This window comes from Syngnathus typhle, linkage group LG9, assembly GCF_033458585.1.
Source record: "Syngnathus typhle isolate RoL2023-S1 ecotype Sweden linkage group LG9, RoL_Styp_1.0, whole genome shotgun sequence".
NCBI classification, from domain to species: Eukaryota; Metazoa; Chordata; class Actinopteri; order Syngnathiformes; family Syngnathidae; genus Syngnathus; species Syngnathus typhle.
Genome location: NC_083746.1, coordinates 10,998,392 through 11,022,460, shown reverse-complemented (window position 1 = coordinate 11,022,460; position 24,069 = coordinate 10,998,392). Strand labels below are relative to the sequence as shown.

General features: G+C 45.2%; 1 protein-coding gene across 1 annotated transcript; it reads right to left on the bottom strand.

The window, feature by feature from the left end:
* Positions 1–17,195: 17,195 nt before the first annotated feature.
* Positions 17,196–22,074, bottom strand: nr4a2a (nuclear receptor subfamily 4, group A, member 2a). The gene is made up of 8 exons (XM_061286497.1): positions 21,848–22,074; positions 21,558–21,634; positions 20,528–21,465; positions 19,543–19,672; positions 19,259–19,422; positions 18,786–18,988; positions 18,480–18,658; positions 17,196–18,402 (listed from the first exon to the last, which is right to left on the bottom strand). The coding sequence occupies exons 3-8, from the start codon at positions 21,461–21,463 to the stop codon at positions 18,143–18,145; spliced, it is 1,872 nt and encodes a 623-aa protein (XP_061142481.1). The 5' UTR covers positions 21,464–21,465; positions 21,558–21,634; positions 21,848–22,074; the 3' UTR covers positions 17,196–18,142.
* Between the last annotated feature and the right edge of the window lie 1,995 nt (positions 22,075–24,069).

Here is a 24,069-nt window from a genome sequence, read left to right as displayed (position 1 = left end):
TGCGTCAGGAATAAACCAGTGCAAGCACGAGAGCTTGGTTTAATGCAGGGGTCCCCAAACTTTTTCCTGTGAGGGCCACATAACTTTTCCCTTCTCTGATGGGGGGGCCGGTGTCGGTTTGTAACAGAAAAAGTGTGACGATCGTAGGGGAGCTTAAAAAATGTATTGTTTTCCAGAAAGCCACACATAACCAAATAACGGTTATTCAATAACCCTTTCCAGGTTTTTTACAGAAAAAAAGTCAGGAAACAAATAATAACACTATTAATGAAATAAATAATATCTAAATAACCCTCTCTGAGTTCTTCCCAGAAAAAAACAGGAGATAAATAATAACTAAATAACTCTCTGGGTTCTTCATAGAAAAAAAAGCCATGGAACATTAACTTTCTGTTGTGCCATGCACTATCTTAACAGATAAAAGTTCAGCTCAGTTGTCAGAGCAGAATCTCTCTGACACATGAGCAGTCTCTTAAAGTTCTTGTGTTCCTTCCTTATAATCCTTTTGTAGGTTCCAGTAGGCTTGTAGACACCGCTGTCTTTTTTGTTAAAGTTTGCTAGTGCGTCATAGTCTGGAGTAAAATTTGTTGTGACAATTCTAAGGCGAGATCCGAGGTGTTGGTCCGTTTACCTCGATCTGTGACGGGTTGATGTTGACGTTCATGTGGCTGAACGTCACGTCGCGTACGTCGAGCCAAATTGGCCACTCTCTTTTAAACGCTCGGCACTGTGTCCACCTTGCTTTTCCTTGGGCGACTCATTTTAATGGAAGGATTCCGGGGAAGGTTTGTGGGTGGCTTTAGCGCAAAACTGCATCTGAAAGCTCAGCGCGCGAATTACAAGAATGCTGTCGTCACAGCCCACGCTCTAAATTCGGGACTGATACAAATAGAGCGCGAGTGCGCCATGTCCGTACTACTGAGTACGTACACGCACTTGTGAGTGTTCACCGAGCTTTCTGACACGGCTTCCGGTAGTAAATGCGCAGGCCAGCGCTTCCCCATCTACTGGGGAAACGCAGTCATTGCAGGCAAAATGACCAAAAAAAAAAGTTGAATAATACAATTTGTTCAGGGTTGGCGGGCCGGATTAAACGGTCCCGTGGGCCGTATCCGGCCCGCGGGCCGTAGTTTGGTGACCACTGGTTTAATGTTTAAAATTTGCATAGCTTTGTCTTATGACAATGCTAAGAAACAAAGCAAAACACCGTATACAGGCTCACAACAAGCATCTGGGTCAAGATGTCATAACCCTTTGACCAGCAGATGTTTGAGCACCAATGATGGCGTTCTGCTCTGATCGACCAATCAGAGGACAGAAAAACGCTGATGTCGCTGAGGAGGAATTAAAAATCTCTTTGGGGATGAAACAAAATCGTGTTTGTCTCCCGGCATTTTTGATTTTCTTGCTGATATGTGTGTGTATGTGATGTGACTAACAGTGGGCAGATTAGACTGACATGGCAACATGGTAGAGGCTGAAATCTGATTGGACAAAAAATAAAATCTAGTCAACAAATAATCAGTATGAAGAAGCTACACAATCAAAAGAAAACACTTTTAGCAATAGGGTAACATGACTAACAAATATTAAATATTTTAAAAAATATATATGTAAAATAAATGTTGCAATATTTCTGGGGAAGAAAATTGTAAAAAAAAATTGTTCAGCCCTCGTGTGAACACTTTTTAAACACGCTGGACTGAATCGTTTGTCATATTGGTAAGCAGCCTGCGATTATGTCGTCTTCTCATGCTGCAGACTGACAAGCCCGAGTCAGAGCAGAGGGGGGGCACTTGACAAGCCCCTCGTTCTCAGCGCTAATGGATGATTGGTGGCTGGATAGGAGGCCTCACTTCTCCCTTTTATCCCGGCTTGCGCTTGACCCGGAGAGCCGGCGGTAATGGGCCTGGCGGAGGGGTAATCATTTCACTCCCGATAAGTTGGAACACCTTGTTTTTTTAACGGAGGGAGCTCCCGTGGCCTCCGCTTGGTTTATCGCCCCCTCCCTTGGGGAAAAAAAAAACCTTCAAGAGGTTTGGCTCCTCTCTTGGAGCTCAAAGGCTCCATCAGCTCGGGCTCCATCAGCTCGGGCTCCCTCGCTCGCCTTTCATGTGCACATAAGCCGCTGAAAGGGGCGCAAAAAATAAATAAACCCACTTCTATCTCTCAAATTGTGATCTTATGAATTAGATTGGGCCACTTTATAAAACACACAATTTGGTATTTTCTCCTCTTTCTGCCGCAATATCCGTGCTGATAAATGTGCGGGATTGACGGGCTGGGCTTGTGCGCTCGTGATAAGGTGACGGTCACCTGAAGTGGCCGAGAACTTTCATGTCAGCCATTGTGGAAATTGTTTGGCCTTTTTTCGCTTGAGAAAAATCCCCCATGTTTTGCTTGATTACATTTTGTTATGGTCCCTTCCCTTACACCCCCTCCCTTCTCTCACACACACACACAAATTCTTAAGCCTGGCAAGATTACTGTTTAATAGGGATGATATTGTGTCGGCTTTATTGGCCATTTGCAGCTGCACCGCTGCTTCATTTAATAGCTGCGTCGGTTGTTAAAAGGATTACACAGCTGCCGCACGGCTGTGTACAGTGAGCCTCCGTGGCCAAAAAAAAAAAGAAAAAGCTTGGGATGGGAGGTAAAAATCATACGGTCAGGTTGTTGCCATCAGAAATGCATAAAACTCCCCTGCCACATTCAAATTACATTCCCTCCTTGCCCACCTCCATTTTGTGATGTGATGTGATGCTGATTATTTCCCATTCCATATCTGAGTGACCTTTAGAAGGCCAGCGGCACAGCCCAGAATTGATTAAGTACAATTGATCCCCATGCATTCAAAGGATATTAATTAGAGATGGAAAACAAGGGAATGAACACAAATAGCTCTTAGCTTAAGCATGATAACAAATAAAACATGCGGCTGGATTGCGGCAAGTCCCATCAAACATTTACCATTCAAGACACTCTGAAACTGTGAAAGTGTGCTCAAAATATCAATATAAAAAGTACCGTAAATGTAATTACCAATACCAAAATAGCACACCCTTGTTGTCAGGCAGAAATGTCATGTGTCCAAATATGGTCAATTCCTATTTTCTCCTTTAACAGATCAATACTGTTGCTCTGTCCCCACGTGTTGTTATTTTTATTTATCATTATTACCCAATTTAAAGTCTTGTACGAGACTTTTGCAATATCAATATCTCCTTTATGATGCCATGACGCAAATAAAAATCGGAATCATCATTTGAATGGAAAAAATCCATTTGTCCCGCCCAATCAAATTTGACGAACCATCACTGCAAAAACAAGGCAGATCAATGTGATGAATATGCTCCCTTTTTTCCAATCATCGTCTCCCCTTGAAAGAACAGATCAACGGGACACGCTCCAGTTGGCGATCAATAGCGGGCCAGAACGGCGGGACGACGCCACATGCGTCGCTCCGACAACGGCCGCTAACGCGCGGCCAAGCTAACAGCCGTTAAACACACAAGCCGCGGCCTATGAACCGGCCGGCCCCCCGCACGCTCTGTCGGTTAAACATTCCGGGGAGAGACGCGTTCCGTTCCGACACGACCGTCCGCAAGGGCCGAGAAGCCTTTCCGCCGTTATTGCTGTGAAAATTGGCAGCGGGAGAAGGAGGGACATGAGGGATGCTCCGGAGTGCTAACCTATCCCTCTCGGCCCCCCCCGGGAGCCACTTGGCTGGCTCTCATCCACATAATTATAATAAATTTGACATTTCATAGATAATATTGATTCCTTTATTTTAGCATTTCACCATAGGTGACAGTCCGGTGTCAAGAATGAAATTTCTATTGATCTTCCGCGCATTAATCCCTCATGTGTATGTGATCATTTTTATAAGACCTTTTACTGCACATAAATCAATATTTCATATTTTCAGCCACGCCAGAGGAGATGTCATATTTGTAAACTGCGTCTTGACACTAGCAATTCCTTTCTTGTTCGGCTGCAACTGTGCAAGACCAGTCAATTTGGGGTTGGCGGGGGCGCAGACGCAGGGAGCTGTGAAGGGGGGTCTGCGTCTGGGCTGGCAGTGTTCTGCAGCGCTGATGATGAAATATCATCTTTTGAATTCATTTGCCCTCCACATGACGCCGTGGAGCCCAAATGAAAATGAACAGGCAAATCATTCCGATTGATCGGCTGAGCAATTTATAAAAGGTATCGAACAGGTTGTCCAAGCAGCCTGTTCATTTCCTTAATTTATACTTTAAATGTTCATCAATTGGGCAAAGGGGTGGGCGCCACTTGAACTTGAGCTGCGCTTTCATCATAAATGGAAGACAGATGAAGTGAAGCCTACTTTATTGTGTGTAGAGATTGAGAGTGGTTGTGGCCAACTAAATGATGGACGGGGGGGGTATTATTTTTCAGCAGCACTAGGAGGGGCACATAATATCACGCGCCTCCTAACCAGTTGAATTACAAAAATATGGACAATAAAAGTGCAAAATATTGTTATATATATATTTTTTTTTTTAACCAAATGACAAAATAACCAAAACCATGAACAAACACACCCCCACCCCCCGTGAATAAAAATGACCATTCAAAGAAGTGCTGAGCAAGAAACCAAGCAAGAAAGAAAATTAAGTCCAAGAAGTCATTTTCCAAAAAATGTAAAAATTTTGATATTATTGAGGAACCGTTTGTCCTAGATATCATTTGATAATCAGCGGCTCACTTGTTTATTGTTGGTAACCCGAGCAACCGTGATGTCATTTTCAGTCGACAGCAAGAGACAAAATGTCCGCCCTACGTACTTGAGATGGACAGTTTTGCTGGAGTTTTTTTTTTTTTTTTAACAAGTCAAATGTACTGTGTGTATAAAAAAAAAAGTTAGCCTAAATAATCTTATACACACCTTAGGAACCACTGACCCGAGTCCTATTTAAAATCCTCTTTGACGTCAAGGTGGGAACTTCCCAGCAGAGGATTCGATTCGTTCCCGGGCAGAGAATTTCAATAAGATTTGGGCATCGGGCGCATATAACATTACAATAGGCATGGAGGATGCGCACACGCACGCATGCACGCACGCCATTGCCGCTGTTTGGTGAAAAATATGAGCGGCTGAACGGTGCAGACACCTGACCTTTTCCGGCTCTCCCTTAACATGTCCCTTCCATGCAATCAGTTGGCGAACGGCGCACAAGAAAGGCCAGTCCATTAAGAGAATATGCTAATTTTGCCATCTGCTCCTAATTGATGCCATTTTACCAAGTAAACAAGACTTCTGTCTACAAGGGATGTGTTTCTGCCAGTTAAGGATATGTCAGATCAGCTTTTTCCTGTAATTTTCTCTCTGAGAGCTATTGCTGTGCCATTATTGCAAATTATAAGGCTCTTCGCTTAAAGAGGGATGCTTTCCCGGCTCCGTGCGTGCGTGCACGTGTGTGCACGTGTGTGCACGTGTGTGCACGTGTGTGTGTGTGTGCGCGTGCGCGTGCGCGTGCGCGTGTGTGTCGTCCTTTCTAAGAAAATAATATTGGATGTCTTTGCAATAGATTTCAGCTCAAACTCATTGGTAGAATATTTTTAACGGATTTTATAATTATTTCAATATAGATGTTTTTATTTTACATCCTATGAAAAATGGCCTTTTATTTATTCTATATATATATATATATATTATATATATATCGTAATTTTGGGACTATAAGTCGCGTTTTTTTTCATAGTTTGGGTGGGGGGGCGACTTATACTCAGGAGCGACTTATATACATGTGTTTTTTTCACTTTTTTGGGCATTTTATGGCTGGTGCGACTTATACTCCGGTGCGACTTAGTCAGAAAATTACAGTGTATATATATATATATATATATATAGTATATATGAAAAATTATATATTTTATTGAATATATACATGTATGTTATATTTATTTTGTCTCTTTTATTTATTTCTTAAAGTAGATATTTTGTCTACTTAAAAAAAAGGAATCTGGATGCAAATGACTTTATTTAGTGCAATCATTTGACGAAATAAATTTAGTGCAACCATTTGACGAAATAAATCACTACCCGATTTTTTTCAGTGTATGGGACATTGCATCAAATTAGTGCGATTTCTGTCCCCAGGAAATAACTTTTTTTTAACCCAGTCCCGTGGTCATATTTTCCCTTGCTATTCATTCATTACAAGAAAAATCTCAATGTTTATTTGTCCATTGAATATATCAAATGCAATTTGTTGCTGTCAAAGGATTAAAATCCTTTTTTTTTTCCTCCTTCCTTTCAGCCAGTTACTGACAATTTTTCACAGGAGTGAAAAGCTGTCAGTGTCAGAGTGTTTGAGGCTGCTGACAGATGGCCGAGCAAAGTGTGAGTGAGTGGCCCGACGCCGCCGAGCTTTGTCAGCGACGTGAACGCCACTCTGGCAGCTAACACAACATTGTCCCGCACACTTGGCCTGAACGCGTCGCGGCCTGTCGACGAGGCGTGATGTGTTATCTGGGCGCCCTCCATCCCATCCTTCAGTCCTTAGCGGGCAGCCGTGAGTGAAGCTCTATGAGGAGCCCGGATCCGCTCACTCGCTCGCTCGCCCAAATTCATCTTCCCTGTCAGCTGTGTAATGCCGTATGAGCCGACTCCTCCATTCAAGTAATGCTGATGAATCTGCTGTCCACATGCCTTTTTGCTCCACTTTACAGTACTAGAAGGGGGGCTGGATTGGAGACCCTTCACCGTAAACCTTCGGCTCAGGCCACGAGCCAGCATTTTTCTCCTTCTGCAAAATTGCTCTTTGGCGATCCAAAAGGAAGGAGATGGCAAAGCCAGCAAAAAATCTGTGATAAAGTAAATCATAATTCTCAAACACATTTTCTGATAAAAGTTATTTATAAAAGTATATAAAAGAAATAAGAGGTTTTTTTTTAATTTAATTTTTTTGGCAAAAAAAATTGTTTTTTGTGTTCAAATTTACCTTTTGTTACGTTGATTTCCATAAACTATAATTTTGGAAATCTATATTTCAAGGTGCTGAGGTGAGCCGCTTTAATTAGTCAGCAATAAAGGTCAGCCGTGTTCACGCCCACAACAGCACAAACCGCCCTTTCCCCCCCAAAGAGCACCTCTGAAATGTCCAACATCAGGTACAGCCCAGATATGGAAATGAATTATTATTTTAAAAAATGCAAATTGCAATATGCATCCATGGCCGTGTCTTGTGAGAATTCCCTCAAATTCTCTAGTTGCATTCCCCCGCTCCCCTCCCGATCCAGCCTGTGAGTGGCACTCGGTGTTAAAGTGTCTCTCAAGCAAAGGCTTGTTTAAAAGGCGCGAGCGAGCGAGCTGGCAGCAGCGCTGGCTGTCGAAACGCCGCCTGGCCGGTGACTGACAGCGACAGTAAAGCAACAACACGCCGCTGTGTTTTCTTTTTCCAGCACTCGGCAGCCTTGAACAAAGCAAGCCGAACGAGCGCGCGTCAAAACTTTTTCCACCTGATCGTCACCCGCAATCGCCTCAAAGCTCAGCGCGCCGTCTCACGGTTGCGCCTATCGGTGCGTACCTAAAATGACGCTCCTCAAAAGCAAAACAAAGTTCTCGTCGATGATTTATTATGACTTGTTTGGAGAGTGACCTTTCTAAATCCAATCTTTATAGTTATAAATTGTGCTCTGCCCAAACCAGAGTCATCAAGGAGCAAAAGAAGCCATTGTAAAATGTTGCAAAAGCTTCACAAGGCCAAATTAACAATCTGTGCCGTTTGACTCAATTCAATTGAAGGCACATCTTCCTATTTGGCAATGCACTTAGGAATGACAAAGAGTGGCTGTAAATATTGATTTTTCTCGTGGGATGTAACCAGGTAAACAACGTGTATCTGCATGTATTTGCCGGGCAAATTGAATCAAAATACACATATAGCATCCAGGGTCTCGGACCACCCACGCCAATTGAATTTGTCACTCAAGAATTCGGTTAAAGAGTCAAAAGACCTTTGCTCCTAATGCCCCTCTTGGCTTTCTCATTGCGGGAAATGTTTCATTTCATATTTCAGCTCGACGGCGGCCCAGTCACCATTTGCCAGTACGATTAACTGGCGACCAGTGCGGGATGGCATGGCGGCCCAATGAAAGCCAACACTCGGTCGTCTGAAACCACGCCAGTAATGCTAGCGGATTAATAGCCGTTAATTGATGCTCACTAGAACCAGCCCCCCATTCACAAAAGCTTTTGTTATCCACCTTTAGGGCTCGTCATGAGGCGGTTGCCGTGACTTTCCCCTCGCGACCGCTCCCTGTCAGTCGGGCCGCAACGGACAAGCGCAGTGGGACCCACGTTAATTGGATCAACTTGGGATGGTAAGTACCCACCCGTGTGCGCGCGTGTGCGTGTCATTGACACGCCAGAACAAGAAGACGGCCTGACACCAGGAGGGAGACAAGACACACCGGACCCAAGTGCCCCCTCACGAGACCCCCGCCCGCCCCGCAACACGGTCACCCCGCCCCCTCGGCCTCTCACGCTGGAATGCAACACGGCGTTCGTGTCGCTCTCTGTCCGTGTGGGATGGAAAATCTGTTTCGATATTGTCATGAACGTTCTGATTGGCTGTGAGACATTACATGGTTGATTGCTTCTTTGTGCAGACTGCAAGATAAGATGGTCTTAGATTTGAGTTTAATCAATCCTTGTTGGTAAACTCGGCGCATTTAGCAAGCTACGTGTTTACCAAAGCTGACGCAATGGAGCTGCCGAGCGGAATTAAAACGGGCAGCGACTCGACGACGTCTGCGTACCTTGCAATCATTTTGCTCTGGTGGCAGCTGCGCTTCCTCCTCATCTGGCAGATCTCACCTTTGGCATTTGTCTTCCTTCCCTGTGCAACCCGCCCCTCCCCACCACCACCAAGCATCCTGACACACTTCACTTTTTTTCTTTCGCGGGATAAATGAAGATTGAGAGCAAAGCACCGTGGAGCTTTGATTCATGGACGTCGGGAGTTTTGTGGCTTTTCCCGCCTGCCTGCCCGCTCACCTGACAACAAGCCGGCACCGTCAAAAGCGTCAGGAATTGCTGATTATCGCACTAAATATTGATCTCTCGTGTGTCAAAATTCCACCGGCACACTTTAATTAGAATCCCCGCCCCTCCCTTTCTGGCGCCATACAGGAAGTGGCGGAATATATTAAGGCCCTTGAGGAGCGCACGGCTTGGAGGGGGATAATTGTGACCTCTTGTCTTGCCTCCTCCCTGGCGGCTTTGGAGACGACTCCCGACTGTCTGTCTAATGTGGCCAGCCTTTTGTGATAATAGGACTTATTTCCCTCGTCTGATGGCGGTGTGATGGCCTCGGCAGCCTCCGCGCCCGCTGTCATGCTCATGTGCAGCCACGCTTCTTCCAGAGGTCGGCGAGCTTAAATATACATAAAGAGCCGTTTCGGCCGTCTAGTACGGAAAACAAAAGAGCCGCAAAACCCTTCTTTTAAAAAAAAAAAAACCGTTGGATTTGTGAAAATAATAAAAATAAGAATTTTTGGCTTGGAGGTTGTCGAGCAGGCTTGACTAGTTGAGGTGCAAGACAAGTTCCACGAGGGGCCTTTTTCTATTTGGTAGTTTCATGCTACGCTGCACCGGCCGCTGACCTGCACTCGCCACCGGGGGAGCCCTGCACTCAAAGGACGGCTGGAAATTAACACGCAGAAAAACAGCTGTGACATCATTGAGTGCGTATGAATTCACGGGCCCATCGCCCATTCATGGAAAATGAGAAATAAATTAATTAAAAATATAAAAAGTTATTTCTGCCGGCTCAGATTTTCAAATCAGGGTTAGGGTTTTGAAGTAGGGTTAGAAACTAGTGTTAAGGTTTTGAAGTAGGGTTTCAATCTAGGGTTAGGGTATGAATTGGGGTTCCAAACTAGGGTTAGGGTTTTGAATTAGGGTTCCAAATTAGGGTTAGATTTTCATAGTAGGGTTCTTTGATCAGAATCTATTATCGCATCTGATTTTTCTTTTTTTGTGCATTTTCTATTGAAATAAAATCAAATGTGCTCTTCTCATGCATGCAATTTATTTTTATTTTCCAGCGAGAATCCAATCGGATGGCCCGCAATGCAGTGCATGCAATATTCATGGCTGATCCATTGACTGCTATTCAAGCGGGAACTATTTGAAGAGGGAAAGTTCATGTGCGTTTTTGATGGATTGCGCATGTCTTGGCCTACTCGATATGGATGGAGAGCTTCTTTGAAGGTCACTGATTCTCTTCACTCAGACACTCCTGCTGCTTTTTTTTTTTTTTTTTTTTTGGAGAAGACGAGCTCCACTCTTCACTCCATATTTCTCGAGTGCTTCTAGGATGACGAGCTTGGCTGACCTTGAGTCCTGGTGGAGATGAATCTCTTTCACTCTGAGAACTCTCTGTCAACCAACAAGGAAGACGACCTTCTTCCTCTGCCAGGTTTTCTTTTCTTTTTTTACCCCCTCGCCAATCCACTTTCCTTTTCCAACACTCGCAGGTTGTTGATCTTTTCAAGTGCATGGCCTTTAATATCCTTCTTGACTTGACCAAAGTGTTTGATGTCTTCATTTGTTTTATTATTCTTAAAATACTTTTTAACACGTAAACGCGCTTTGTAAATTCTGATCAACTATAGCAACACATTGCATGCATGAACTGGCTTGAATTTACATCTGTGTGGTACGCTGACCTTGAAGGAACCCGACGCAGCATCTCCTGTAGGTGGCTCGGCTTTGTTAAATCCTCACAACCTGGCGTTGTACACGCCATCCGCCACTTTGGCTTGGCGCTGAGGCGGTGTGGCGGTGCAAAGATGAAAAGACGAAGGAAGACAAGTAAACAAGTGCGGCGACCTTGCAAATGTGGCCGACGGTGCCGGTGTATTTTCAAGCTTGTTTGCCTTCCGGTGTGTCTACAAAAGTGGCAAACTTGTTGACTTTCACAGCCAACAACAAAATGAATTCTAACAAGTTCTCATTCTTGGAAACAGTTTTTTTTATTTCATGTGCTTGTGTGAGAATGAAGTGCAAAAAGACTACTGCAGCTTGCTTAGCTAGGAAGTTCTTCTTTGTGATTGTGATTGTCTGTCTTTATTATACTGCCCCCAGGTGGCCAAGGCGTGCACACCAGAAGGAGCAACGCAATGTCCATTCAGATGTGTGACAAAAAACGTTTCATAATTTTTGTCATTACTGTACGTTTTGATGATAAATAATTAAATAATACTCAACTATTTAAAACAAATTGTTGTTGTACAAGGCAGCTTTCCACACACATGATTTGTCTGCGAGACATCACGTCCACATGGCTGTGTTTAATATGTTCCACTTACAAAGTGTAACAGCCACTGAGGGCGTATTGCGGCGAGCACGCATGCGAGCGTGTTGACATTTTCCTCTGTTGCATAATGGCGCAGGAATGCTATGCGGCACCACTATCAGAATCAGGTCGCATCTGTGGGAGCCTTCTATCTACCTATCTATCATTTATCTAGCTCTCATCTTTCTATCCATCATCTATCTGTCCGTGTAGCTAACCAGCTTGCTATATCTATAGCTAGCTAGCTAGCTACAATACCTATCTAATCTAGTTAGCTAGCCAAAGATCAAATATCGTTGCCCAGTGTGCTGTGAAGTGATTAAATAAGGATAAAGCCGGCCAACGTGCGTCATTTAAAGCAGCTTAATGTTACGTTTGCATGTCAGCAACCCCGAGGTCGGCCACGGGGAACGAACGCATCATTTGACGTCCCGCAATTCGCTGCTTCCCGAGCCACCGGGCCCTACCCGCTATTTTTCGCCATTTAGGGAACACGCACCGTGCGTCCTTCTTAATATGTCCTCAATTACTATCGGGCATTTAAGCCTGTTTGCGCCCCCCCCCCCCCCCCCCTTCTCGCTCCACTGAGCACTGAGCACTAGCTTCATTAAAAGTAATTGAATCGGAAACATGTCTGCCCAAGAAAACATTAACTCTTTCCATATAGGACATTTCCGATTCCGTTTGGTCAATAAGGTCAAAGGAGCGAGCCCACGTGTTCAATATTGATAGACGCTCAAAGTGAAGGCTCGTTGAAGCAAGTCACACCGCAGCATCCATCACTGCTGAATGTATTGTGTGCTTTTGGGATGCTTTGATACTCGTTGGGGAATTGTCCTGTCCAAATGCTCAGAAACACAAGGAGAGTGATGGCAGTGGTGTCGCAATACTCCCGAAAAATAACCAAGTAAAGGTTGACCATGTATCTTAAGGCCTTTCTTTCTACAGTTTCAACCTAGAGTTTAGTTTTAAAGATAATGGTCCGCAATCAATTTTCACTGTAGCCCATGGCAGGGAACCAACATCGCCCAAGTGCAAGTGCAAGGTACTAACCATTGAAGCCTTTACTAACTCAAACAAGGTAACTAGCACGTTGATGTGCAAGAGTTAGTGTTTTAATTGAAAGTAAAACGTTTTATGACGAACACTCAAGTAAAGTACAGATGCAAAAAAAAGTACAGTTACAAAGTCTTGGTTACTTCCCAGCAGTGCTTGCAACAATGATTTGACAGCGTCCATCTGCAATAAGCGCAGACAAGCGCAGCTGCGTAATGCCAAGTAAATATGTATGAGCGATGCGAGCGGTCGTCAACTTCAGTCAATCTTCTCTCGGCGACCAACCCGGCCGGCGTCGGCGCCGCTAATGGCCATTAGAGGCAAGAAGGAGCGCAGGCCTTTGATTGGGGCCTCGTCATCGCTCTTCCTCCTGCCTTCATCCTTCATACGCGGCTGCCCCATCGATTGTCTGTTTAGTGCTATGACGGATGAAGGCCACCCCCCCTCTCCCACTCCAACTGCACCTCCCTCCTCAGATCACAGGCCCAATCAATCCATATGCAAGGTGGGATTCTTCTTCTTTCCCAAAGCATTTGAGAGGACCATTTGTTCAACCAATAGAATTGTTGATGGCTGCTGAATTAAAAAAAAAAGTCAAAGCGTCATTCATTATAATTGAAGTGTTTTTGCTGTTCATTAGTGATGTGCAGTCCAGTTCTTTTTGGTGAACTGAATCTTTAGAATCAGTTTACTCAAAAGATTCGTTCAACGAATCGTCCCCCCCCCCCCCACACACACACTGATCCGGGTTTTTTTTCCTTCAATAACACACAACTAAGCAATACACCAGACAAAAACCAATCACGTAAACACACGGTAATGTCGACAACGGCAATGCGCACATTTTTCTCCATATTACCATAAATTCCGGACTATAAGCCGCGACTTTTTTCCAAAATTTTGAACCCTGCGGCTTATAGTCAGGTGCGGCTTATATAAGGATTTTTTTTGTGATGACCTGATCAATTTTATACACTGCGGTATCTTGAAGAAAAAAACAACAAAAATACTATTTTGAAACACTACTATGGCTGCTGCTTATTCTGGCTGTGTTGCTTGTGACTATTATGAGCTTTAGTAGGAATGCACGCTAGGTGACCTGCGTGTTTAGAAAGACATGTTAAAGTATGTTATTAAAACTTTAAAAGGGCTTTCTGTGAACGGTCTTTCCTTGTAAAAAGACGCGTGTGCACGTGCGGCTTATAGTCCGGTGCGGCTTATATAAGAAAAAAACTAAAATATCCCCCCATTTTAGCTGGTGCGGCTTATAGTCCGGTGCGGCTTATAGTCCGGAATTTACGGTACATCCCGTGGGAACAACCCATATACATCAAACAATACAACTACACCCCCCCCCCCCAAATTTTTTTTATATATAATAATTATATATTAATATTAATTGGCTCAGGTAATTCACACACTTCTTTCTATAATACAACACCTACACAACGATCCGTTGGCAACAATCTCTCACCCAGTCGTGAACGGGAGGTTGCGTCACTGACTCGTTCTGGGTTTGGTTTGATCGAACCCTAGGGGTTCGGTGGGTCGTTCTCAGGGGTTCGGAGGTCCGAACACACCTGTAAATTTGTGATGACGCAGAAGTCACACTGATTTCCTCCTATGTAATTTGTCACTCGGACACTCCATTAGGTATACCACCACTTTCAGGTGTACCTAAGAACAGGCCACTTCATTAGGGAAAAATCAGGGTCAAAGCTTAACGAGAACTGAAAAGTGCCCCACCTCCTGATTGGCTGGTTGATTTGTGACGTCACGCATAGACACTTCATTAGGTACAGATTAACCGTAAAGTGTACCTAATGACAGGCCACTTCAACAACAATGCTACGTAATTTTGTGTCATGCCAATGTAGTAAAACATTTCATTTGATGCTAATTCCTACAGACGTTAAATTGATTCAAAGAGAAAACTGGTAATGAACATGTATCATATTTAGTTACTACATTAACAGAAGAGCAAAAATACTGTAGAGATATTTATTTAGTCATGCATGCCCGGACTGACCATAGGGAGAACCGGGAGAATTCCCGAAGCACCGGCCTCGGATTGGCCTGCTGGCCTGCGTCTCTGTTTGTTTGTTTTTTTATTATTCTTGTCTACCGGTGCGGCGGCGCGCCTATCAGAGAGACAGGCCAGGTCACTCAGGCTAGGAGCATGTGAGGAGGGAAAGACGATTGGTTTATATCAATTAACACCCGCCCCCACAGTCCGTATCAACCACACAGAGCAGGCCGCGGGTGGAGGAAGGGAGGGGTCTGTTATGTATGCCAGGTGCCGGCTGGTTGCTGCGTCGCTAGCGAGCGGTGCAAGTGAGCATAATGGACTTCGAACGTGGTAAAAAAAAGATGAAAGGCGGTGCGGAGAGGGATAAAAACCGAAAGGCGTTGGAGGAGGACGCGGCCAAAATCAGAAAAGTTACGGTTTTACATAGTTCACGCCAGGAGAGGCAACACGTTCACTAACTGATCCGTTGATGCACGGGAAGGAAGGCAGTTCAGCCATTGACTCGTTCGCGAACGGGAAAGTCAGGATTCGTTCCCTCACTGATCCGTTCTCGCGATGAACTGGAAATGCAAATCACTCACTCACTGACAAGTTCACTCACAGATCCGTTCAGTTGGTGAACGGGAAATGCAATTCACGACTCGTTCGTGAACGGGAAGTTACGTCATTTTCTTCTTCGTTTTGTTTTACGGCGAGGTGGCACCAACTTCAATGCGCATTACTGGTTGAAGTCATATGAACTGAGAAAAGAACGAATCACTTTAGGAAATTATTCGTTCACTGTCGTTCACTGAAAAGATTCGTTCTTTCGTTCACTCACGAGCCAACACTACTGCACATTGTGTTGCTCCTTCTGCTATAAGCGCCTTGGCCACCAGAGGGCGCTAGGTGATAGTAATGACCTTCCTTCTGACATGGCTGTAAATGTGGCATCTAAACAGGCTTTCATTGCTGCTTCATTGGCATCTGAAGACTGACTGCATGTTGCTAAGGAGCGCAGTTTGGAATACAAGTCGCTCAGTAGGTGCGCGCTGGCGGCCTCATCGTCACTTGATGGCGTCGCAGCCTCCCGTGCGTCCGTTCAAACAGGTGCCATTTTTCCTCCATCGCTGTGCACACATGCGTGACGAAAAGTGTACTGGCATGCAGAACCCCCCCCCCCCCCTAACCACCCCCCCACCCCCACCAAGACACATTCAGCTTTAAATTATTCCGGCTTCTTCTATCCTCCTCCCCATCATGTCAAGTGCGCCGAGGAAGTGGAGTAATGGGATCTTAATGAATTTGGTCCTCCATCACGTGTAATCACGCCCAGACATAATGATGATCATCTTTTCGCAGCTAACTGTACTCGGAGTCAACTCGCGCGACACTGCCATGCGCCGTTTAGGCAGATCTGCTAAATGTCAGCAAACTGCTTCTGAACACAATCCCAATTTGCTTTGGAATTAGCACTAGCAGCGCTAATTATTTGGACAATTCATTGCTTTTTGGTCGACACACACACACACACACACACACACACACACACACACACACACACACACACACACACACACACACACGCGACAGAGAGGAGGAAGGAGCTGTTTCCTTGATTTGGGATGAGAGTGGATGTGTCCCAGACATGCCTCCCTCCTCGCAGCCTGCAGGCTTCACTTCTTTGCGTTCACGCACACACACTCAGCCAAAAGCTTTTGTGACAGCGCGCACACACATATTGCTCTTTTCTGGACATGGCTCGTGTGAAGGAGGGAAGGGACAAAAAAAAGAGTGCGGTCAAACATGTGTTTTAACAACATGCGATCGAAACGAAAAATGTAAAAGAGTATTGCACCTTGTAATTTACAAATTAGTTTGAAAGAAAACATAAGCGTCGTCGTGCATGTTTGCAGTTTTTGTTTCAAACCATGTAATCTGATTAAAATGAATGGGGGGGATTATTAAAATGAAATATTTTGAATGACAGCAACTTCGATAACTTAAATAGATAATTTATCTATATCTATATATATCTACAAATGCGGTTTACGGTTTAGGTGCTTAATTGTGTGCTGTTGGTTAAACACGTTAGCTTCCGTTGGCTATATTTGATGTATTATTGTTATTTTAACAGAAATTGTTGAATTACCCCATCAATCCTATTCTGACATTTTTTACAATGAAATTGTTCGCTTTCTTTGCCATTTGATTGCGATGCCTGACTTGTTGAACGGTACCTACTGAAAGTAAAAGTCCAATTATAATTGCAAGAAAAAATATATATTTTAACGTGGAAATGCGTAAAACCCACTAACAAGAAGAAAACGTAGTTACGGAATTAAGCATTTGGAGGAAAGTGAAAAATATTCAAATTGTGCATTACGTGAGACTTAATCGTACGATGACGACAAATTTTCTACATTGTACATTTCTATATTTTATTTTGAAAAATACGTAAATAACCGTTTTAAACGTGATGGCGGCTTAGAAACCTGTGAGGATGTTATGTTATGTTACCGACGCATGCGCGTGTAATTTGGTATCGGAAACGTGGTAGGTTATTTTTAAACGTGTAAAAAAATGTAAAATATAAAACCTTTATTTCTTAAGGCAGCAAAATGGAGTTAAATGTTGCAGGCCCGGACCTCATTAATTTACATTTATGTACCATCAATTTTTTTTGCTTGATTAATAAGAAACTAATTCTCTTGATTTTAAAGTTTTATTTGTAAACATTAAATAATTGTTCCCCCGATGTAATCTTGATGAAAGCTGAAAGGCCTTTTACACGCCACAATTCTTTCCACTCCTTTTTGTTCGTGTGAAACCCACTCTTAACATAAAAAACGTGGACAAAACGTTGTTTGGTTTTTGTTTTGTTCTCGATGTGCATCCATGCTCGTCGTTCAGCCAATAGAAATGCACTAAGCATATAGAGAAAGGTTTATATTGAACAGCAACAATACTTACAGCACACATACAAACGAGGAATGTGACAGTTGTACAAACACAAAGGCTCCTTCCTAGCTCCCTCCCTGGATGCGCAAGGAGATCATATATATTACTGTATAGATTTATATATTAGTTTGAGTGCCAACTACATTGGTATCAAATCTAGCAGACTACATAGTGTCCGGTAGGCTATATATATAGACATCGCCTCTGCATGTGCCTATAGAGGAGAAACAAAAATAAATAATCAGAATAAGACATGCGTCGTTTTGGGGGGGAGGGGGGGGGTCAATGTTTGGAGGGGAGGCACGATTTGAAAAGCAAAAAAAAAAAAGCATTATAACAAACTTTGTACATATATAAAGTGATGCGTCATCTATTAGAATAATATACAGTGTCCGCGCGTGTCCGCATATACATTATATATACTATATATATTCATATATAAATGGGACATATATTACATTTGGGGGTGCTATGATGGAAAGATGATGAATCCCTTTTTTCTTTTAACCCACCGCCCGGTTGGAATTCAAATGTTTGCATTTGAGCAGTCTGGCATGCACTGTGAAAACAAGTGTTCGATTAAAATAATAATAAAGGTATTTTGTCATCAATTTTAGTAAGGTCCTCATAGGAAAAAGGGGGTCCATCCAGTCCTGCTTTTGCAGATGTCCACAAAGAACAAAAATAAAATTGGCCTAAAGGGGCTAGAAAGATTTCTTTTTTGGGGGGGGGGAAGGGTCTGGGCGTGGAAGTAGTCAGCGTGGGAAACTTTTTTTTTTTCCTCTCAGAAAGGCAGCGTGTCGAGGAAGAGTTTGTCGATAATGGCCGGCGGAGGCACAAGGTCTTCGAGTTTGAGGTAAAAGATGCGTTGGAGCCCCTGCGTACACAGCGTGCGCAATTCGGGCAGCTTGCCAAGCAGCTTGGACAAGTAGTTGGGCCGGTTCAGGCCGCCGCCGCCCGTGAACGTCACTTGGTCCTTCAGACAGTTGACGATCTTGTTCTGCAGCTCCTCCACGCGCTTGGGTTCCCTCAGCCCGTGCCTCTCTAAAACGAAAAGAACCGTCATGAACAATCGATCCGCAAGTTGACTGCATGCGTGCGCAAGTCTTTTTGCGCATCACCTGTGACCATGGCGAGCGCGGCGATGCAGGCGAACGCCGAGATATCCACGTTCAAGCCTTGCAAGTTGGACGAGAACTCCACGATGGCGTCCACCCACTCGCCGAAGCCACGCACGCACTGCAGCCTGTGCAGCACCACGCCGTTGCAAAAGATTAACTTGCCCTCTATCGGGTTGGACCTGGACGCAAGAAAAAGCGCTCTTGTAATAAACGAGCACTTCAAACGAGCTTCTAATTAGGATTCGCACGCAATAAAAAAGGAAAGATATTGGCGCAGTGGCGCATGAAGGTGCTCGTCCTTCGTACCTGTATGCCAGCCTAAGGACAAAGAGCTCGAGAAAGGCCGACTCGAACAGGAGGTCTTGGTCCGGTTTGGGCAGGTCGCAGAAGCCCGGGATCTTCTCGGCCCAGCCGCGGATGATCTCCATGGAGCCGGTGAGCAGGTCGTAGAACTGCTGGATGTGCTGCGTGTTGTCGCCCGCCATTTGGTAGTCAGGACTCGCCTGGAACTGGAATTTCATTTACACACACGCACACACGGGCGGCCGCTTAATGAAGTCCCCTTAAAATATATAATCCGTGAAATTGCAAAGTGGAAAGACGGCGACTTTTCGTTTTATTATTATTATTAAATCTCGCCCCCTCCCCCTTCCGACGTAAATTACTCCGCGGTAGCCACTTAAAGAAGTCGGAATATTACAGCCGAGTGTCAAGGTAACGCGTCGTCAAGTGTTTTATTTGGCTTGGGAAGGAGATGGAAAAAAAATGTTCCCACTCACTCTGGAGTAGTCCAGCGCGGACATGGAAGGGTTGGAGTCCACGTGGGCCCTGACCAGCGCGCTTATGAGGCTGACCGGCGGCGACGGGGGGGAGGGCTCCTGGGGGCTTTTGGGTTTGGATGGAAGTCGTCCTCGTCGACCTTTCAGATTATCAGTCCTCACCACTGCAAAACGACACGCGGAGCGCATCAAGCCGCGCGCTAATTGCCACCGTGACGTCACATTAAAAAGAAAATAGAGCGGGCGTAAAAGCAGTGCAAGTTTTGTTTAGGGCCTGCACGTACCTTCTCTCACCATCCCGACCACAAGGCACTTCTGGAAACGGCAGAACTGGCACCGATTTCTTCGGCGTTTGTCAACTGGACAGTTCTTATTGGCTAAGCACACATATTTGGCATTTTTCTGGACGGTGCGCTGCATGGAGACAGAAACAGTCGAGTGTGAGCTCGAGTCTCTTTGTGGGCCTGCTTTTCACGACACAGCAATGCAGAAGAAAGAAAACTTAAAAAAAAAAAAAAAAAAAGGACCAGGGACACTGTGGGTCTGTTTAATATCACTTCAGAATAATAAAATATTTGATTTGTAAAGTGCATCCAGAATTGTGGTTACTTTTGCGCATCTGTCGAGAAACCAACAGAGGGGCGCATGAGTCATTTTGAGAACCCTCCCCCCCCCCTTTAGAAATTAATGCACATGTGAAAAGTTAAATATGGAACGTAAATAAAGTATTTTTTAAGTAAGGAGATTTTACGCATCCTTTACATTGTGCTAAAGAGGAAAAACGAAGTAGGGGAATATTTTTAATACTTTTTGGAAATATTTTACGTCGAATTGATCCTCATATAAATGAGACGTCTAATTTGGAACACGACTGATGGGACTTTGCCAGAGTAATGATTAGACTTTTTTACGCACGGGGTTTATACGCGTCCTGCACTGTGTGCTGTAGAAATAGAAAAGGTGGCGGGAAAATGTCCATTGATGGGCCTGTTTTATATTGGACTGTAGGAATGCTCGTCCAAATGAGACAAAAAGTCGAAATGAGAATTCGGAACGTGTATGAAGGGATAAAAAAAATAACATTGGAGTCATGGCTGCATTATTACGCATGCATGGTGAGGGTGCGTGGAGTGCGCTGGAGTGGGAAAAAGGTGGAGGGCGGAGAGCACTTGTGGGCCTCTTTTCTATTACGTCTCAATAGGAGACACCTCATTTGCATGCACCGATGAAATAACAAAAACTTTTTTTTTGCGCATCCTTCCTGCCCACCTTGAAAAATCCCTTGCAGCCCTCGCAGGTTCGAACCCCGTAGTGCTGGCAGGCCGCGTTGTCCCCGCACACAGCGCACAGCCCCTCGTTGGACGGCGATCCGCGGGAGGGCGGCGACGGTATTTGGCTGTCCACCAGCTGATGCCCGTGTCCCAGTTGCAGCGAGTGCGGGAAGGCTAGACCGCCCTGCTTGCGGAGGCCCCCGGGCATCGCGAAGCTCTGTGCGTCCAGGCCTCGGTGGTGCACCGCGGCCGCCGCAGCCGCCGCCGAAGCGGAGCCGTCGTGGCCCATGGAGACGTGCAGCGGGCCGTCGAACCTCATCTGGCAGCTGGACACGGGCGTGCCGGGCGGCGACTGCTTGAAGGAGAAGAGCGAGAGTCGCGACACGGGATTCTTGCGCTGCTCCATCATGTAGTTGTGGTGGAAGGGGTGCAGCGAGGGGCTGGGGTCCTCCCACATGGCGCCGGGCTGCACCTGGAAGTTGGGAGTGTTGGGCGCGTGCGGCGACGACGGCGGCTTGAAGTACATGGGCCCCGCGTGGGTCATCATGTCGTCGGATTGTGACGGCAAGTGTCCCTGCTGGTGCGGGTGCGAGTGGTGCGGGTGATGGTGCGGGTGGTGTGGGTAGCCGTGCATCTGCACGTCCTCCACTTTAATGGGCGACTGCTCGCCGCCGCCTGCGTGCGGCACCTGGTAGAGGCACGGCGGCTTGACGTCGTAGCCCGCCGCCGCGTTGTAGTTGTCCATGAAGGTGCTGAAGCTGGGCAGTGAGGTGGTGGCCGTGATCTCGGTGTTGGTCAAGTCCATGCTAAACTTCACGAACTCGGGAGTGAGGAAGTCGCAGCTGTACTCTCCCGCGGCGTGGTAGCTGTAGCTCTGGGACGCGGGGCTGGCTCCTTGGGGCGATGATCCATACTGAGCCTGGACGCAGGGCATGGCTGCCGAAGCACGGAGCTTGAGTCAAGACCACGACAAATTGGGGGATTTTTGCGCGAGGAGGAGGACGCTTGAAAAGGGGCTTTGCTTTCACCTCAAGACGGTGCAGGTCAGGAACACGATACAAGACTTGGATGAGCGTTTTTGGATTCGAGTAGGCGGGATCTTGCCCTATAAAAGAACACGCCACAATAAGCAAAATACACAACATGCCTGGAAAATGACCTGCAAAATATCCGATTTTACAACAATATAGCAAGACTTTGAATTTTCTGTCTTTTCATTTATTGCACGGAATTAAAGCCACTAATTCCACGTTTACATCTGCACACATGCAATTTCCACCACCAAAAATAACGATAATAAAAAGAAACCAATTTGTACCTCGTTGAAATCCAGATGTTCAATCCATGCGATAAGCATTCAGGACGGCTGCCTTTCTTCCTTAAAAAATGTGCTTTGAAAAGAACAAACCACAAAGTGGAAGCCAAATCTTCCAAATCATGAAGCCCCCCCAGTCTGTGAGCGACACTTGCCTCTACTAAGCCACTCCAAGCCAATGTGGCTTTGTTTATGTGAGCTCTGGATGCCGTGGCCCACGTGTTTGCTGCCGTGACGTCATCGGCGTCAAAACCGACGCAGCCCAATCGTGCAGCGAGGTGGGAGGGATGCTGGAGAAGGGGATGGGGGGGGGGGTGATGATGGTGGAGGGGGGCGTCGTTGGCGTTCTCCAGCCCTGCCTGCTGGTGAGCGTGTTTGTCTTGTGCTATGCGATCTATGCTGCTTCCCACATGGACACGAAGCAGAGATGTAGTGGGGATAAAGGCAGCTACGCTCAGTTTGAACAGGACTTAAGAATAAACACTCTCCACACGCTTCAGACTAGTCCAAGTGCATTGCTGCCAACCTGCCACACCAGACAACAAGAAAAAAAGTGCAAGATCACATTGGAACCTGAGAAGTTTGGCTTCCACCTTTGGCAAAACAAAACGGAGTCATTCTGGTTCAGGTCACCACTGAAGCTCTGTTTTTCAAATTGAAATAATCGTTTTATCATCTCGTTATGTAGCAAAATACAAAAAGGACTGCAACCATCAACTGGTTGAACGTATCACAATAAAAGATGAAAGTTATTACATGAAATCATGAAACTTGAAAACAGAGAGGTGTACATATAGACAATAATATAAATACAAGTGAAAAATTAACTTTCACGATGATTGTCTTTGCTTTCGGTTTATTTTAAACTGCTGCATAGGGGAGAGAAAGTTGAACAATCATTCAGGAATTGCAGTTTAATTGACAATATTTTTGGGGAGGCATCTTGCACTCCATATTAAAAAATAAAAACTCATACTAAAACTAATTAAAACTGATCTAAAATGAAGCATTTTGGAAAAAAAAGGAAAACAAATAGAAACTACAGTCAGGTCGAAACAAAACCTAACTATAATGAAACTCCCAAGATAATTCTAACCCTGGTGCGGTACTAACTGAGCATGAGAACATCTTACTCCCCCCCCCCCCCCCCCAGTTTGCAATTCACATCCCTCTCGTAATCGCAGCACTTGTATGACATAAGCCTCATAAAGCTGAAGGCAGGCGGGTAATATTATTGTACCTTATCATCTGACAGGATTTCTTTATTCCTCAATTGTGTCCCAAATTTAGATCTCAGCTTCTCGAGTGGGAGGCAGGAAAAGTGTATTTGTGTGTGTGGTGGTGGTGGGGGGTGGGAAAGTGGTGCTAATTAGTGGGGGCCTCTCACCAGCTATCACAAGGGAAGCAATTTAGAGCCCGTGAGAGGGGAAAGCCCGATAGCGCGGACACTTAAGGAGACTGGGGGGGAAAAAGCAAACAAAAAAAAAATGAAGGTGACGCGTGGTGGCCAAAATAAACGTATTGTTTTGCAGCCCATCTCGAGGTAATCTTACACCAACACCTTGTATCCAATAGTTGAGCTGCTTGCGTGTTTGTGGCCAATATTAGTGTGGGCGGCCGGCCAAAAAAGTCCAGTGGACGGCATCCTGTTATTGTGCCGGTAAAAAGCACAGCGAGCCGCACTCAAGGATGGGCTGAGGGGTGCTGTATTGCACTGTCCTCTAGAGGGAGCTCTTGTGCGCTGCTTTCTGCTCCTGCCAATTAAGCTTTTGCATTAACCTGGCCCCTTTATGACCGCCCCGCCCCGCCCGGCCCGGCCTTCGTTCTTCTCAGGTGGTCTTTATTACGCCGCAAGCCTTCAGGTCATTAAAATAAACCATCATGGTGGTAATTTTTTTTAATTAATTACCCACATGTGAAGATGGGATGACATCATTGCTAGCCATCTAAAGCGCAAACATAATAAAGACAATTATTCATTTAATTGGCCATTTTGCAGTTTATTTGGTTTGACTTAAGAGTAATCAAGTGGTACGGCTGCGCACAATTAATGAGGCTCTTAATTGAAGGCATGAAATGTTTTAATTGTGTGCGCCATGGAGCGAGGGATGTTCTGTTACGATTTGGGAACTGCATGCAATCCATCCACATTCTATGTCATCAGAAAACGGTAAAAAACACATTTTGGGGGCTTCTCAAAGGTATAAATAGCCATCTGCCAATCA